The sequence below is a fragment of the Rhea pennata genome, chromosome 6, assembly GCF_028389875.1.
Source record: "Rhea pennata isolate bPtePen1 chromosome 6, bPtePen1.pri, whole genome shotgun sequence".
NCBI lineage: Eukaryota > Metazoa > Chordata > Aves > Rheiformes > Rheidae > Rhea > Rhea pennata.
In genome coordinates, this window is record NC_084668.1 from 38,925,769 (window position 1) to 38,944,277 (window position 18,509).

An 18,509-nucleotide genomic window follows, 5' to 3' on the forward strand; every position below is an offset into this window, starting at 1 on the left:
CCCAAAGTAAGGGGAACAATTGGATTTTTGCTAAAGCATTTCTGGCTTCATCTGCAAGACAAAGAGGCAAGACCAAGGAAGGCTAAATTTGTTCCCAAGTGGATTTTGAGGAGGAACCCACTCCCCTTCCCTCCCCCCGCCCCAACACAAAATCATTTAACTTCTTACCACTTTTATGGATACTGATCACATAAGAATTTTACTATAGACATTTAAAATTCTCACTAGACATTCAGCTGAAAAGCTACTTGAGTGCCTAAGAAAATATATATAACCACCCGCAAAAGATTCTGAACACCCTAGAGGTTAAGTCAAGAACATTGCTCATTCAGAAGCCATAAGAAGCCATTTTGGATACTTAGAGATACTGCAAGAGGTAGCTAGTTTCAGGAAACATATCAAAATTAGAGTTGTGACATATCTCATGGCACACGATTTTAATGTACTGCTGAATATTACCTGTATTCAACGAAAAGCTAAGGCAAAACGAGACTGACAAATCTTTCCTTCAATGAAAGAAAAGCTTTTTTCAACAAAAGGTCACACTTGCTCATACAAGGTAAGCTAAAATAGGATCAGCTTTATCTAAGTTTGGGAAAACACATGTAGCAGAGTCTGTAAGACTTGTAAGTGACCCGAGAAGCCCAGTGTCAGCGTTTGGAGATTCTGCTGTGCAAACCTCCCAGTGCCCAAGTCCTGTCAAAGAGCTGCACCAAAGCTACCATCTGCGCAATGCTTTCAAATGCCAAATAGAGAAGCAGCGCCACACAACCAGCCACAGGTACTCAAATGGCTTGAAAATTAGCTTCTAAAGTTGTTAGCTTTTCCAAGTGTAATGCGCTGGTCTTTGTTGTTCAAGAACACAGTGAAGATGAACAATTGATCCTTGTTTTACTTTTTCAGGTTTAAGTTTCTTAAAAACAGTCCTAACCTTGAATACAGTGGATTAGAGAACTCTACACTTTTCAGTAGAATACCCTATTTCTCTAAGTTTCAAGAGCAAGTATTGTGAAAGCAGCTGAAGAGATTAAGCTGAACTTGCTTACCCCACTTCACAGGGCTAGCAAGGAAATTGATGTTTTGCAAGACTTCATCTTACCATTGTGTTACTACACATCCACATCTAATGACAGCACGCATTGGACCTAGTTATGAATTTGATGCAGTTCCTGGTACAGCGATACTACAATACCTAAAACCACATTTAGTGTCTGCAACACTGCTAGCCCTGTACCTGTACTATTTGTGAAGGTAGGAGACACCGGTCTGAAACACTCAAATCAAGCAGTGTAGAAGACAAACAGCTGTACCAATTCTCATCTGGTTCAAGTTACATCCATCAATTACTTGAGATTCAGATGTCTTAAAAAAAAATTAAGACAAACCGAACGCAGAAGACGACACATTGAAAAGAGGGACATAAGCATAGTGGAGCATACACATCCCCCCCACCACACACACTGCATAATAAACTGCATATACTGTATTAATAGTTTTGGTTCATATTTAACACACTCCAGAAGTTGTAGGTGGAACTAATGCTACAGTTAAAATAACTTTTCACATCTACTCACATTGCATCACGGGAGGCACCATGCAAAAGCAGCAGTTCAACTATATCCACGTGCCCGTTCCTGGCAGCATCATGAAGTGGGGAGTCATTCTGATAGCCGGTAGTATTCACTAGCGCTCTGTGTTGTAGCAACAGCTCCACCACCTCTTTGTGTCCATGATTACATGCCTCGTGCTGGTTGAGTAAATCAGTAAGTAGTGATGAGAAAACTCAAACGAAACAGAACTGAGAGGGAGCATCTGTCACACAAATTAACACATTCATTTTTAAACATCTCCCCATACGTGGCCATGGAAGATGATGCAAAGACACTGCATTTCATTCCTGACATGAATTAACTTTGGAACATGGTATTAATAAAAAGCATAAAAAGGAACTGAGTAGAAACCAATTATGTGTAAATCAGACTACAGAGAGAACAAAGCCTCCCAGATTACAGACTATCAAGGGTACTCTTCAGAAAAGAGGTTATGGTCAAAAAGCACCTTTTATTTATTTGCTTAATTCAAGTGTGCAGCACTCTTCATTCAACCACTCAAAATACTTCAAAAAACAGTAAAAAACAGCTGAGGGCATTAGGAATCCATAAAACACACACATTGTAGAACATGGTCACGGGTGAAGTTGCAGACACTTGCAGAATAACAAGCTGATAAACTTGTTGACATGTCATAGCCTAGCAAAGGAAAGTTGATTTGGGCAGGAAAGTAGTTGCTAATAACAAATCCTTTTACCATTATTTATCATCATTCCTTCACTTTGCATGCATTTAGGTGACAATGAATTATGGAAAGGGGACTAAAATATAGAAGAGGACAGAAGGGATGAAATGAAATCTAATCAAAAGATAAGATGACAAAAAAAACCCTACAACACTCACCAATGGTGTCCAGCCAGCATTGTCCTTAACATTAGGATCAGCTCCATTTTTCAATAGCTGTTCAACAGCTGCTAAGTCACCCTACACAGGGAAAGAGTTATCATCAAGAGATAAAGCTATACTACCAAAATTAAAAAGATGCAGATTAATTTAGTTTCAATAAAAATGCATTGGTAAGTCTTCCATACAGGAACTGTCAAGATAAACATTTAACGAGCTTGGAAACCATCACTATATAACAATACTGTATGTGCAGAAGTACCTGCACATTTTACTTAATCGAAGAGCAGTGCGAGTTAGGCGCAGATGACAATCTTAATTCAGAATACATAGCTGGACAAGTCTGTGCTGATCACAATCTACTCACTAGAAGCGACTGCAAGAAATAAAGTCAGGGACATTTATTCAGAAGTTGAACATCCTTCAGATTTGAATTTTTTCAAATTATTCTAAATAATTAGTCTATTTTACCTATGCATGTTCCTAGCCCATGTGCCTGACAAGCTTGTCGCTCAAGTCAAAAGGAAAAATGAAAACATTTCTATTTAACACTACAATCATACCCATACTGAAACAGACAGAACCTTTATCTCTGACAGCTACTCCACTGCAATAGCTTTCACTTGCATGTCTAAATTTGCAGAGAAGTACTTTTCTTTTGAGTTGAGGGGGAGGAAAAGTACTACCCTGAGGTTTTACTGTAAGGGAGGAAATATATGTAGGAAAAAGGGGAAACTGATGCAGAGATTATGGTAACAAGGTAGAATTTGAGTAGAAGCAAGGTAAACAAAGCAACTGGGCAGAATTTCTGAATCACACATTTTGATACTCTTAAGTCAAGTATAGGAGAGAAAGTTTGTATGACTGGACCATATATAGATGCAGCTACAAACAGCCAAGTAGGAGCCTCCTGTGGGAGCCAAGGCATGGAAGTCTGTAGCAAGAGTCCTTTAAAAAAGCAGGCCGAAAAGGAAATCAAGAGACTGGAAGCAAAGAGAACTCTGAAATCCTCTCTCCCTTCTTCTTGGAGCAGTCCTCCAAGCAGCCTGAGCTTTCTGCATGTCTTGCCACACCAAGGCACTCCCCATCCTGTTCCTGAAACACAGAATAGCTTTAATCTTTTACTCTTTAGCAGAAGTTAATCCAACACGCAACAAATCTAAACTCAAAATTCTCACACAAAAAAAAGCTCAGAATCACTGGCTTCACAGCAGTCAAGCAAATTAACATATCAGAATCAAGCTCCATGTGTCATATTCACAATCTAGATGTCCCAGAAAAATATTACATTTTAAGCAACCAAGGTGTTCTGATAGAATAGCATATTCTTTATGGCCACAAGGAAACACAGATATACCAAATCTGAACAGTTATTCAGGGGCAGCTTAGAGAGTGATCAACACTATCTTCTGTCCATAGAAAATGACATAATTATCTATAAGGAGGAAAATCTGAGCTTATCTGTTAAAGTTAAGTTTGCAAACATCTACTGCAAGGGTTTGACATTTCAACAGTACTCCTATATAGCAACAAGCACAGCTAATAATTTGTGTGGGCATTAGGTAGTATCACAGCTTTTCAGAACAGCTGTGTGAATATTAATTTGTAAAACACTACTGTAGTTTTATTAAAGGAAATGCTGCTGGTGCAGACAAAAGTACTAACACCACACACAGAATGAAAGCTAGGTCCAGATCATAATTAGAAAAAAAATAGGATTTCCAGTTCACAGAAGAGTTCTAAAGAGAGACAGGGATTTGGGAGAAGTTACAGAAAAAAATACATTGTCACCTCAGTCATAAATGGAACTTACTCTCTACAGCTTGCAACTAGCTGTGAGATGACAGAAAGGGAAGCTCTTTCAGTTATACTGTACAATGTCTGCATAAGTGCTGTCAGTCAGGATTACAAGTGATTTGTTAAGAAAATTCTTCATAGTCTGTAAATTGGAAGAAAAAAAATATAGCCAGAAGTTTTCAATTCAAATTCATGGGGCATGCTAGGAAGGCATGCCTTTTATTCCCTAAGAATTTCTTAAAAATCAGCTACTATATTGTGAAAATTTGGTGTAAAATAAATTTAAAAATAAAAAATTGAAGCAGATCCTTAGCAGGCATGTGTTGAGTCCTTCCTGCAAGGTAGTAACATCTGACAGTGATCCAAAAGAGTACATGCTTGACACATTGAGCGATTACCCACACACTTAAATGTTTTGCTTAATTATGAACCAGAAAAGCTTAGCACCGAGTAGGGTGCCAGTCCTACTTGTGCCAACCACAATACAAATACGCTTTTACTTTTAGGGAGGGACTTAAAGGTGGAAGGTAAGAGACTAAACCTATACCCAGCTATTGTTTGGAGATTACTAATTCAAAACGTACTACAACAAGTTGCTTGAGTCCCTTGAGTTTACTTGTTCCAGCACGACCACAATAAAAAAACAGCAATTCCAGATGCTTATGTATAGTGACAACAAAATGATCCAACTATTTTGCTCTACCTCTGCTACAGCTTGGGGATACTCCCCTTGGGGGGGGGGGGGGAGGGAATAGAGAGAGAGAGAGGGAGAGAAACCAGAAAGGCATTGAGGCCATCTATTGGCAGATCTAAAAGAAAGTGTCACATAAGTATATAGAGAGAAGGGTGTTCTCACAGGTATTAAAGAAACTTGCCTCCCAATGTGAGTTCAGATCCCGCAGATGCTGATGGCGTAAGGCCAGAAAACCACTATCATTTGGCTTGGACCAATATCCCCCACCTCTCCTCTCAACCCTGTATCAACCACATCACAGGACTGGCATAGACAGATGGTCAAGAACTGCAAGTATACTTTTAGCCCTGTTGAAATTTTTCCCATTACACTCTTTATTATTTCTATTAACCACAGGTATTTTCCACTTAACAGTTACCTTTAAGTTAATGAAAACAAACTCTACCAGTTCAAAAAAAAAAAAAAAAAAAAAAAAAATGAAGCCAAAAACCTGCACCATAACAAACAACCACTCATCCCTTTATCTGCTAAAATACCTGAATATCTAACTTTAGGTGAAGCAAGGCAAACAAAAAACTCCTCAAACCCAAATACATTTACTCATTAAGTTATGGCACAGGAGGAGGGAAGCTAGGTTACCTACAAATCAAGGTAAGTAGTGAGAGGGGGCAAAAACAAATCAGAGACCTTGCAGGAACTGTGAATGCTCCAACTGACTGTTTCCAGGAAACAGTGAGTTTCTCGCCTCAAGTTTCTCTATTTTTTTTCTACCCAGCTGACTAGTAAGCCTAAGGGTTCAGCACAGTCATTTGTAACTCCTTGAATGTTTTCATTCTGTTAAGTCTCACTCACCTCAAAAGAAGTAACAAACTTCATAAAAAAAAAAAAAAGAAATGGCAACTTGTTTCTAAGCTTTCAAATCCATATTTGGGAAGACTGATTACTTGGATCCTGGCCAATTTCTGTATTCTTAAGGTCTGCATTTTAAACAGTTACACCACTTTGTTTTTGTCCTAAGCTACCTACTGGACAGTACCCATAATCAAGGAGGCTGCTTGCCACTCCTACACCGCTTGGCTTTAACTTCACGGAGTCTAACTACAACTTTGTGTCAGTCTCAAGAACTACACCTGCGCCATCCTGCTGCTTTCTGCTAACAGCCCTCTCCTCTCCAGAGAGAGGGATGTTATGTGCACACAGCTAAGTCACAACAAGGCTTGGAAGACAGACCTCTGCCAAAGCAATGCTTTGCTTTGTAATGCAATTACAAACATTGCTTTGCAGCAATGTTTGCTGCAAACTAGCTGGCAGGAGTGATGATCCCAGCCCTGGGGAAAAGACAAGGATAGACAGCATCTGCCCATGCAGCAGCACAACTCTCCTCTTGCACCTGCACACAGCTAGCTACCTAGAAGTCCAAGAGGAAAGGCAGCAGGGGAGATATTATGTCCAGAGTACTTGCATGACTCACCCGGTACCCAAAAGGAAGAACTAGACTGCACAGCTGACAAGGTCAGAGATTCCCTGAAATAAGAGTTAAAACGTATTCTGCCACTGGCTATCATACACTCACAAATCCCACAGAAGTCCTTCTCTCTCCTTTCCTCACAGTAACATAGCAATAAGGAAGAAGGATCTCACAGGCTCACAAGGAATTATCTAATAGTTACGGCAGCACTAAATATAATGAAGACACAGAATCCAGTACAGCAGGCTTGCTGTGGATGAAGCCTTTAGGAAGTCCCTCTTGGTCAGCTGTCAAAACTACAGGTCCCTGGAAGAGAAGAGAACCACCAGAGTAGTCCCAGCATTCCTTTGCTCTAGCCTCAGACTAACCAGATATTCTGGATAGATGCAATTTTCTCTTTCCTCAGAAGGATGACAAGTCTGCCTAACTGATTCTAACTGTGGGCATAAAAATCAAAACCTTCCCCCAACTTTGTCATATTCACTTCTCTAATACTGTAGCCATTACCTTGTTGCATTGCAGTTTTTTCTCCTCCTCCTTCACAGCATTTGTAACTGCAGCAATAGCACACTGTGAACCTCCCCATCAGCTGCCTTTTCACAGCAGAAGGCAGAAGAAATGCAGACACAAATAAAACTTGAAAGACTTCATCAAAGAAGCATAAAGGATTTTTGTCTCCAAAGCAGATTTAAGCCTCTGTACTAACAAGTTAAGTAGTGGAGTGTTGTATTTTGTAATCATCTCACAGGTAGAGACAGCCAAGCCAGCTGTGAGCCACTCATTATTTTAGCATAAAACTTCAGATATGGAAGAGGTGTTGATGAAGCAATTTCCCATCAGTTTAGACCATCAGAAATGCAATAGGCCACATTTTGTATTTTAACTGATTAGAAGTTTTTTCTCTAATGATTATGGAAGATCAACATGATTGCTGTTTACTATGGGAAGAGCTGCATTTACTTTAATTTACTTGGCATTAAGCTCATTCACATTAGAATCTTTTTTTGAGAACCACTTTGATTTCAATAAGTTTATCATTAGAGTAGAAGCAGTAAACTGGGACAATCCCTCAGAATCATTTGGAAGAGCACTTAATTTTAATACTCAATAATGATAATCATCTCTTAAATAAGAGCAAAAAGACAGAACTCAATTTTGATTAAATTCAGCATATTAGACCATAATACAGATACATCTCATAATTAATGAAGTCCCAGAGAATTAGACTTCATTCCATTTTCAGGAGAGCAGCTACAAAACTGCTTCCTGTTACACACATAGAAAAACATGGTTGCCTATGGAAAATAAAAAACGTTTATATAAAACAGATCAGGAATAAAAACACTTCTTCCAGAAACAGAAGATCCAATGGGATTATTAAAAAAAAAACACACTGTGTGAACATACACAGAGCAAAGCATAATATTTTCAAGACCAGCTTCTCTTAAGAGACAGATTAATGAGTTCCACTGCTTGTAACAAGGAGTAGCAGGGTTTTACAGGGTCAGAGAAACACACAGGTTATACTGAAGATGAAGCACGCAATAACTTTTGTATTTTGTTTTTTTTGTTGTTGTTTTTTTCTTGCATTCGCCACCTGCCCCTGTCAGATCCTTGGCTGTGCAAAATAAAAAGCTACCAAAGCCATCACCAATACTCTCTGGAAAGACTAACTCCTCACATACACGCTACCCTGAGCAAACTGGGTTTAATCCCCATTGCCATGTGCTAGTAACTGCGCACATTTTTATCGGCTGTCAGGTAACAGCAATTTCCTAAGAATGCCCTAACATACTCCTAGTAACAAAGCTATGCAACAAGAACAAAGAATGCAGACGAGATAACCCATGTTACCTCCTCCTACAGGACAGGAGCTGAGGTTCAGAGACAGTGGAACAGCTTTCTCTGAATCAAATCTGAAGTTTAGTAGTCCTATAACTTGAAGACACATGTAACTGATCTAAGACCACAACTAGAATATCACTCTCCTTGCCTTACTTTAACTATTATATTTGAAAGACAGCAGTGGCTTTAGGATCACCATGAAGCCCTAGCTAGTTAACCAAGCTTTACTAACAAGCATCTCTTAGTGCAAATGGAATTAAGGGATTAATAATATAGCAGTACTAACAAAGAGTAGAATCAACTTCCCACTTCTAGCTCAATAATCATAGAAGGAAAAAAACAAAACACTGCAGATACGAATTCATATCTTGGACTAACAAAAAAAAATCTACACCACCATACCTACTCAAAAAAGAAACCCCTCTTATTCAGGTGTCAGCCCCCCCATCACCTTCGCTGCAGATGGAGTTCAGCTTTTCACCTACCAGAAGAGCTCTACCACTCTGCTGCCAATGCTGCAGTAAAGCCAACAAGCAGTGCCAGCTATACTACTAGCCTTGAATAGACAGAGAACAAACATATGATGGCTAAAACATCAGCTGAGTTTTCTTCCGTGTTTATCTTCAAAATCCTTTGCAGTCAAAAACCAACTGCTTGTCATATCACTGCATTTACTCTAAATTTCCCAATAAGCTGCACATTCTCTCTTCTTAGCTGTAGCACTTGCTTACCAAAAATGTATCTGACAATGCCGGAAACCAGGCCTGTGTGAAAACTTACCAAGGTAGCGCAATTTTCAGAAGCAGTCATGAAAGTATTGTTTAGAAATTCCCAGCAAAACATGGAAGCATAATTTGGGCACAGTGCTTTAGTAATTAAAGTAGACTTGGGAAGACAGATAACAATAGCAAGAGAAGCAGCTTATTAAAATAATACTGAGAGGGAGATAGTTATTTATCAAGAAAATTCCTTGTCTCCACAAATAGAGTGCTATATAAGTATCAGCATACTTACAGATGAATCATTTCTCCCGGTGCAGGCATTTTATTAACAATGCTATATTTCTGTATTATGATTTAGCACAAGGTAGTGTGGCAACTTAGACATACTAACTCTTTGAAATGACCTCACAGGAAAGATTCACCATATTTTTAGACCTCACTTGCTTATTTGGTGCATTTGAGGAATTTGACTGCAAGCATTCAAATTCCCTCATCTATGTGCAGCTTCTACATAGCAATAGGGGAAAGAAAACTGTTGCAAAGCCCATGAAATTATCATCTTAGCTATTTTCTGCAGAGGTAGAATTTCATCAGCAAAATAAGTGGAGGTGTCATTGCAAGACTAAAACAAAGCCTACATAAAAGCAAAGTCTACAACAAACATCCTGACTCTGTCTTCGTGCTCTGCCTATATTATCTGTGGGGACAGTGTTCAGGTCAGACAACAGCAGAGGAATCCCAGGCTGCAGCATTTTGTTCTTCTTGAGCTAACACTTGCATCAGATGGAAGAGCTCAAAGATTATGGAATACTTAAAAATAAATCTGTGCAACCTTAGCGGATATCACACAAGTAATTCAAATCCTGTCCTGGCTGTGTTTTCAGGTCAGGTTGAAACTTATTAGGATCAGTCAGTGAGATTTGAAATACCCAGCTAAACTCCTAAGTTTTAACAGATCACAAAGACCACCTTCTGACATGTAAGGCCAAACTATTTGATTATTACTTCCCAGAATTCATAAGTATAACTGACACTGAAATTCAAGGATAACTATATTTAAGCATTCCCACAGTCACTACTTTGTGAAGTTTAAAAAGTCAGTCTGGGAACTCTCTACCTAGAAGACCAAGATCACAAAAGTCCCCATCACCTCCTCCCACTCCAGGACAGGATGGGCTGAAATAAATGGTTTTGATATATTTTTTAATATAGCATTGTCTTTTTAAATCTTTGCTGTAAGTTGAAATAAAAGATGACAGTCCTACCTTGATGGAAGCAACATGGAGCAAAGTCTCTCCTTTGTAATTTCTTCTGGCAATCGTGTTACTACCAGGGGACCTCAACACAGAAGGACTGTGTGGTATTCCTATTTGATTACAAGTCTTAGAAGTAGATGGAGTAGAGGGAATTTTTGGAAGTGGAGGACTATTTATTTCTTGAGAGACTGCAGAGCTTCTTGTCTTCATTAAGGTGTCACCAGCAAGCTTTGATACAGAGGAAGAAACATGAACCGGACTTCTGTTTTCAGCTGCTGGGGAAATGGGACAGCCCTGAGGTAACTCCTCTAAGTAAGCCTCTTGACTGCCTGGATTCCTAATAATATTCCTCTCTGATCTTCTTGGTCTTTTAGACTGAGAAGTAACTGGAAGTCTGAATTGTTCCCTTCCACGTTTTAAAGGCGTAACTTCATTTTCTACTGCCAGTGGTTTCTCTGGAGCACAAACTCCTTCCTTGCTGCCTTGTACCTCAGGACACGCAACCTCATTGGTATCTTTCTTCTCTGAGGATCTTCCTTGTGGGGATATTTCCATATTTCTGCTGGAGTCTGTTTCCTTTACAGATTCCTGCTGAAGTGCCTCCTCAGGGCTCTTTAGTTCTGGGGTGCCTAAGACTACTGGTTGACTGCAAATAATCACACACTTTTCCTTATTGGAGGTTTTCTCCTCAACTGCTCCTTTCTGCTCAAGCTTCTCCATACCCCACACTTTGTTGATGTGTGCTAGACGTTTTTTCTTCTTCTTCTTGCTCGGTTTCTGTGTTGGCTTTTTGGCCTGCTTGGAAGGCTCTTCATGAGGTGGAGAAGGAAAGAAATCATAAATTGAAGATGGATCTTGACAAACATTATTGCTTTTAGTCGCTGGCTGACTCTTGTTCAGGACACATCTGATCTTCCTACTTCTTGGGCTGAACCACATCTTTACCTGCTCCTTCTTACTCTTTGTTTCACAGTCTGGGTTTTTTGGTGCAGATGTATCTTCTGCTGAATCTAAGTGGGGCAGGGAAGAAAAAACAGTTTGCAAAGTACTCTTCAGCAGAATACACATCAAAAAAAAATACAAACTAACAACTGGTGAAGGGTTACTAAATACAACCTCTGACTGCCTAAATTTCTTTTGATGAGATATAGAATGGCTTTAACTGAGTTGGCAAGATCAACAAAGGAAGAAAAAAATCCACAGCACCTAGAGTTCAGAGATCCCAAATGTAGCTAAAGTTACCTGCTAGGCAAGTGAGCATCCTAGGAGGGCAGTTTCCTCAACACTATGGGTTCATGAAGCAGCACATGTACACCAGAGCTCTGATTAGGTTACAGAGAAAAGAAATTGGCCCTCCAACTGAATCTTATTCGGAAATAGGTTTAACTAAGGAGACTAGGAAAATTAGGCTGCACACACACACACAGCACACAGATACACATTTTTCTAAAAAGATTTAGAGTTCATAAGAAGCGTTAACAATTCAACAGTCAGAGTAACGCTCACATCAGTTCAGTACAGGTCACTTCAGAAAAGCAAATGATTTAGTTAATACTGTTTATCCATTTGGAGATGTACAATCCTAGCCAAGTCTCAATAGTAAAAAGTGTATACACACAAAATGAACAGCAATTTCACACACTTAGAAGGAGAGCAACTGCAACTACACTGTCAAACATAACATCCTTATAAAGCATTAAACCTTCCTGACAGACTAATTCCACAGATTCAGTAGATGAATCAGAGGAATATACAAAATTTAAGTAATTGTGCCTTATTTCATTCTTTACCCCGTGGTAGTAAGTTCCAAGAAAGTTACACTTTACGATCTTAAATTTTTCTTTAAATAAACGCAATGAAAATCCTGTAGTACCCATGCATAAAGTAATAGTTGAAAACAGGAGCTATAAACAGTCTCCTCAATGGCTTATGACTACGTACAGAGTGAGTTAGCAACTAATTTGACATCTTTCTCAGTGCTGGTGAGTGCTAACAATTAGTCCTTACAGATTCTTTCTTGGAAACCTAGCTTGCTTTAGGTTACAAGTTTCCCCGACATAAACGTGAGCCTTATCACTGTGTGAAACTTTGGCTCTTGGGACATCTGAGCACTGAGCGTATCTCATCCTTTTGGTTGCCTCCAACCACAGGGACTAAACTATCCATTCACAAAAGTCTCCTTGGTGATGTGTAATGATCAGAATCATGAAACTAGTATTTATTTTGCCTAGTGCGGCACGTAGAGTATTATTACTTTTTTAAAAAAATAGCATTAAGTTTTTTCTTTTTAAATATCCTGGAAGTAAAAATTTATGCAAAGCATTGAGTTTTAGAAGTCTTAGAGACTCTCTGCAATGCTTATTTTTCAATGAATTAACTCTGTAACAATAATTTTTCTTCACCATACCTTCTCTCCTATTTTTAGTGTTGGTAACTACAATCTATTTTCCATATCAAGCTGTAATAAATCACAGCATCAGACAAAACACAGTCCCAACCCCTAACCCACAAAAAAACAAAGTCTGAAATTATTTTACTTAAAGCAGAATTGTGTAGCTAGTCATTGAACACCAAAATAAACACTGCAAGGTTAAATGTTTCCTCAATCTTGATTTGTATTACTCTACTTCTCTTGAATTGAAATATGTGTGATATTGGGAGACTCAGCTAGTGAGATATGTAAGGCATCAGACTAAAATTACCTTTAAGAACACAGCTTGAGGCTAGCTAATCAATCATTTGGGTATCCAATAGAAACTACAGCACACAGGCAAGACAGTTGTCATGTAGAGAACCGCAGCTATTTGGTTTTCCTTTAAGGCAGGGCTTGGTGCAAACAGAAAAGAGCACTGAAACTGAGACTAAAATCCCCGACTAGCTAGCCTTCAGAAAGATACCATATCCAATTTCATTCCAACAATCAACATCTAAAAAAAGGAAAAGCTTGATTACAAACAGATGCAAGATATAAAACATAGTTACTATTTACTTGTCTAGCCTTCACTGTTTACACAGCTAGCAGATTTTCTTCTAAAATATTTACCTTGCTAGAACCATCAGTCATCTGCAAGTAAACTGCAAGAATGAAATCAGCTTGCAAAAGCGATTTCTGCAACAATTTTGCGATGGCCAAAATTTGTTTGATGTGTATACCACAATAAGACCTAAAATTCCAAGTGACAAATGCAATCAAAGGCACTGTCCTTCAGAAGTAGGATCTAAAGTAGCATAACACAATTAAGTATATACACTGGAAGCTACGCATATACCACTTTGGCTTGTGGCAGCCAAGAGAGCTTGTGAAAAATAAATCAATCAATCACAAGGATTCTTAAACTGGGCTGTTCATTACTGGTTGCTCAGCAGGGACATACTAGTCAGGTTATTAAAAACTTGCTAAAAAAATAAACCAAACAAATACTCTCCTAGGATGGTTTTTATGTGCAATTTCTTTAGGTATACAAGGGATGTAGCACATTTTAAAGGAGGGAAGGCATATTCATTCATGGAATATGATCAAGAGTCATCTATATTGCAAAAGGCATCTCCTGTCACATACTGAGAGGTCAACCATGCAAACCTAGGGAACCTCCACAACCTACCAGGGAAGCTACTAGCATTTCTACCATGATGCTGTTTCTGGACCATCCTCCAAAAACAGCATCTTTCAGATTAATTCACACCTAATATCAACTTTATTTGAACAGCTATGCATAGCAGCTGAAAAGAAAGGTTACTCTCATACTCTGCTTCCCCTTTCCTCCATTTCCCAAGTGCCGCAGCCCATCCTTGGCAAGCACGGGAAGGAACACACACACATCAATGTGATGCAAGTTCAATCCAACTTTATTCCTTTGCCTACCTAATTTATATATCTTTTCTAACAAGCTCATGTATCAACGCGCCTCGCAAAGCATTTCTATTGGTTGTCTAATATTGTCCAAGCGCATCTGCTCAGTTTCTAATTGGCTGTTGTGTTGACTCCCCTTGTGAGTGATCACAGGCGCTTGCTTATCTGTTGTGTTAACTCCCTTTCTGGATGCATATCCTGTCAGTGATTACAGGCATCTGCTTATCTTTTCTTCTTTAGCCTTTTGTCTTCAAAAGAATTCCTTCTTTGAGCAGTTTGTTGCTTACTTCAGCTCTTTATAATCCTGCAAGATAGCCAAGGCCCAGACACAGGGCCCCAACACCTCCCCCTCTTTTTTCAAAAACAGAGTCAGCTATCCTCTGCATCGACTGCTGCAGACATTGCAATATACAAGGTAGACATACAAGTAACATCAGAACAACCAATCCCATAAGCATAAATTGATGAACGAGAGAAGCAAACCAAGAGCTTAAACCTAGCGATTTTAACCAACTTTCCAAGCCCCAACTCTCCTCTCTCAGTTTACTCATCCCATCTTTTAGGTCCTTTATTCTCTTATGGATAGATTCCGAATGATCAGACAAATTCATACAACACATTCCCTCAAACTCCTCACACCCATGCCCATGCGCTAATAATAAAAAATCTATAGCTGCTCTATTTTGCAATACTGCATGATTTACGCTGGCTACGTCTTGAGATAATTGATCTAGAATGTCGGAAGTCATGTTAAGTTCATTTTTTGTCCAACAAGCTAACTGCTTTAATGTTGTCATTGCACGCGCTGCTGTAGCCCCGGGAAAAACCATGCTCGTTAAAAGAGTTCTCAGATTACTCCAAAATTTAGGGTCTCCCACTTCGCTACAGTCTAATTGATGCAATTCTCTTTTCTTCTGACGACTCCTTTGACTATTTGCCCACTGTATCACTGTCGACACATTTGGGTGAAATAATGTTAGTTTCCCCAAATAGCATGGTCCCCCTTTCGGTCCTGCTGGTACTTCGTTCCATGCCCTATCTCCACAGATCAAAAAGATTCCAGGCGGCAATCGCCGCGCTGGCTTATCAGTTAGATTGCATTTGGAGTATGTTTGTCCCATTACTTTGTCTGCTTTCAATCCCGACTCGACAGACGCCCATGTTTTACTGGGCATGTCAAGCTCTGTACTTAGGGGCTCAAATTGCACCCATCCTCCGTTTCTTGTGCCATTTGTGGCATTTACGCATCCTAATAAATCTAAATCTTCTGGGGGTGACCGCAATGTGTAGTTTAGTTTTTTATAATCTCACACTGCCACCCACCATCTCTTTGTGCATCAGTCAAACCCGGAGTTTTCAGCGTCTGGTTGACCGTAGTAAAGTTTAGACATGTTACATTTCCAATAAATCCTTGAAATTCTCCCGGTTGCCACACTGGCACTCCCACTAAACAAGTTCGAAATGGATCTCCTGGTCTCTGCAGGCTCAAGCAAAATGATTTCTGACCTGTTGTATTAGCTACGGTTACCCATATGTTTTCTCTCTTATTAATATTCGTTAATGACCACACATGAATCACGCCAGTTAATCCCAACCACCAAACCCACCGTGCCTTCATGTTTCTTTAGGCAACACTTCTGGGTTTGCTTCAGCACCCTGTAATGCATTTGTTGTTTCGGCTTTCTCCTTTGTCAGCCACGGCCGCACCCACTTGGCTGGTATCCACGTAGTTCTATCTCTGGCAAATTTTCTTGGTACCGATAAGCCGCAGTGCCAGCTATCTTTTCCTCTATCCCTTTTATTTATTTTTATATTTATTTATATATTATTATTATAAATTATAAATATATTTATAATCACAATTATAATATTATAATTATAAATATATTTTTATATATAATTATAGTTATTATTATTATTATTATCGTTATTTATCTATTGGTTCCCATGTTGGTCTGTCCACTCTTTATATAACTGGCATGGCTGTAGGAGTGAACAGAAACTCTCCCTCCAACTTAGCATTCTCTATAAGGCCCTTGTAACGCGTAACAGGGTTAAAATTCGGGTCATGAGGTGGCACTACCTCATCTTTGCCTCCCTTCCCCATAGAGCCGAACAGTTCCCTCTCCTTGCCATGCACCACCGATTGCAACCAGGACAACACCCCGTCCGGATTTATCCCTTTTGTCCCGCGACCCGCCCCACAACCGACCGCCAAACCCGACTCAAATTTGTCGATCTGTCTCTCAATGTTCTCAGCCCCTTCTACAATTGAGTTATGGGCAGCCTTATACACTGCCTTTATGTCCCTTCGTCCCGATCCCTGATCGAGGTGTTTCATCTGGTCCAATAAGGCAGTCATCTTGTCGGCTTGGCCGCGGAGTTCTTGACAAATCTCTCTCAGCTGCTCTTGGTCCGCTGGCTCATCATCCGGCAGCGGGACCTTTACTGGATCAATGTCCATGTTCGCCGGGGGAGCGGTACACACGGGACGGTCCTCCCCTTCCCAGGGTGGTAAATCATCGTCTACTCCCCCCCAAGCCTCCTTCTCGGCTACGGAAACAGGACAGGCATGCAGGGGACACTTGAGGTTATAATTGTCAGGCACCCTCTCATACCGAGGTCCCGAGCCACTCACAGCTGTCCATTCTGAGTCTCCCGAGCCCTCCTGCTCCTCGTCAGTACTTTGTACGGCGCTGCGAATGGCAGCAGCAACAGCCGCTTCTCCGTGCAACTGTTCCAGCATCAGTCGGACCGGTCGGTAAATCTTTGCTAACGACCGCGCCTCCTTAGATCCCACTTGCACGCTCTCCCACAGTTCCTTTCCGACTCGTTCCCATACTTCCAGCTTGTATACTTGCGGAGCTTCTGCTATAAGCCCCTTTCTTCGGCACCACAGTAACAAATCAGTTAAGTCTGATTTCGTTATCTGGGTGTCCGTTTTCTGAGCCAACTTCAACAGGCTCTCTAGTGTTGCTTGTTCTATCGCTGATGCAGCGAATCCCATCCTGCTTCCCTGACTCACCGGTCAGTCGTGGCCACAATCCGCCTTTCTTCGGGCGCCCAGCTACTGTCGCTGGCTATGCAGGATCCTTGCCCGCTTACGGCTCCACTACTACCCCAGTTGGTCTCTGAGGATCACGTCGGGGTCACCAGATGCCGCAGCCCATCCTTGGCAAGCACGGGAAGGAACACACACACATCAATGTGATGCAAGTTCAATCCAACTTTATTCCTTTGCCTACCTAATTTATATATCTTTTCTAACAAGCTCATGTATCAACGCGCCTCGCAAAGCATTTCTATTGGTTGTCTAATATTGTCCAAGCGCATCTGCTCAGTTTCTAATTGGCTGTTGTGTTGACTCCCCTTGTGAGTGATCACAGGCGCTTGCTTATCTGTTGTGTTAACTCCCTTTCTGGATGCATATCCTGTCAGTGATTACAGGCATCTGCTTATCTTTTCTTCTTTAGCCTTTTGTCTTCAAAAGAATTCCTTCTTTGAGCAGTTTGTTGCTTACTTCAGCTCTTTATAATCCTGCAAGATAGCCAAGGCCCAGACACAGGGCCCCAACACCCAAGTGCATTCAGATAAAGAGGAGAGGCAATAAGAACAAGTAGCAATTTTACCCATCCCTGAAAGTCTAATCCTTTGATGGACCCAAAGCTCAGAGAGAGGGAGTAGACACTGCTAAGAAACTGAAGGGAAGTTCTTGCAGTTTAATAGGAAATGTTCATTTATTTAAAGAGGATATTATCTGATAGCTAAGTGTAGTTGAACTACCTTCAGAGAAAATAGCTCATAGAAAAATAAAACCAAAAGAAATTTTGCTGCCTCCAACTTGGAAGTCAATTAGAGCTTGCATCTCAACAGGAATGAAAAAAATGGCTGTGATTAAGATTTAATTCTGCTCGTTAATACATACTATAAATTACTTCCCCATCCCAAGGTAAATCAGTACAGCCTTCCTCATTAAGTTTAGATTGTTCTTGCACTATTGCAAATGCATAAAATAATCTGCAGCAGTAGTCAGTATTAGAACAAGCCTACAGTAATTGCGATGAAGTTACTTCGCACTCCCTATGTATTAAATGTTACATTCATATACATGATGTGCTAACTGAAGTCTATTCACTGAATTACTTATTTGCACATAATGAACACGGGTTTCTTCATGCTGACATTTAGTAAAATTCAGCTCCTTGAGTGTTAAAAGGGTTCAGAATAGACAAAAACTTTAGGAGCTACACAGCGCCTTGTAACTGGAGAACTGTATTTCCAAGTTCTGCAGTGATGCAATAACAGACTAGAGCAGGAAAAAAAAGAAGCAATTAGAAAATGTGATTTAGCTATCATTAATCTGCATCAAAAGAATATAATGATGCACATTGTGTGCCTTTCAAATTATTCTCTATTATGGGTTT

General features: G+C 40.0%; 1 protein-coding gene across 4 annotated transcripts in view; it reads right to left on the reverse strand.

Moving 5' to 3' along the window:
- The window catches only part of BARD1 (BRCA1 associated RING domain 1), a 53,603-nt gene that overhangs the window by 26,451 nt on the left and 8,643 nt on the right, over positions 1-18,509 (reverse strand). For all 4 annotated transcript variants that reach the window (XR_009958798.1, XM_062579012.1, XM_062579011.1 and 1 more), the window contains 3 exons: positions 10,245-11,245; positions 2,454-2,534; positions 1,575-1,747 (listed from right to left, as the gene is read on the reverse strand). Coding sequence is in view for 3 of the 4 variants with exons in the window: in XM_062579012.1 (XP_062434996.1) it covers positions 1,575-1,747; positions 2,454-2,534; positions 10,245-11,245 (1,255 nt within the window). In the remaining variant the exon portion in view is untranslated. The remainder of the gene's footprint in view (positions 1-1,574; positions 1,748-2,453; positions 2,535-10,244; positions 11,246-18,509) is intronic.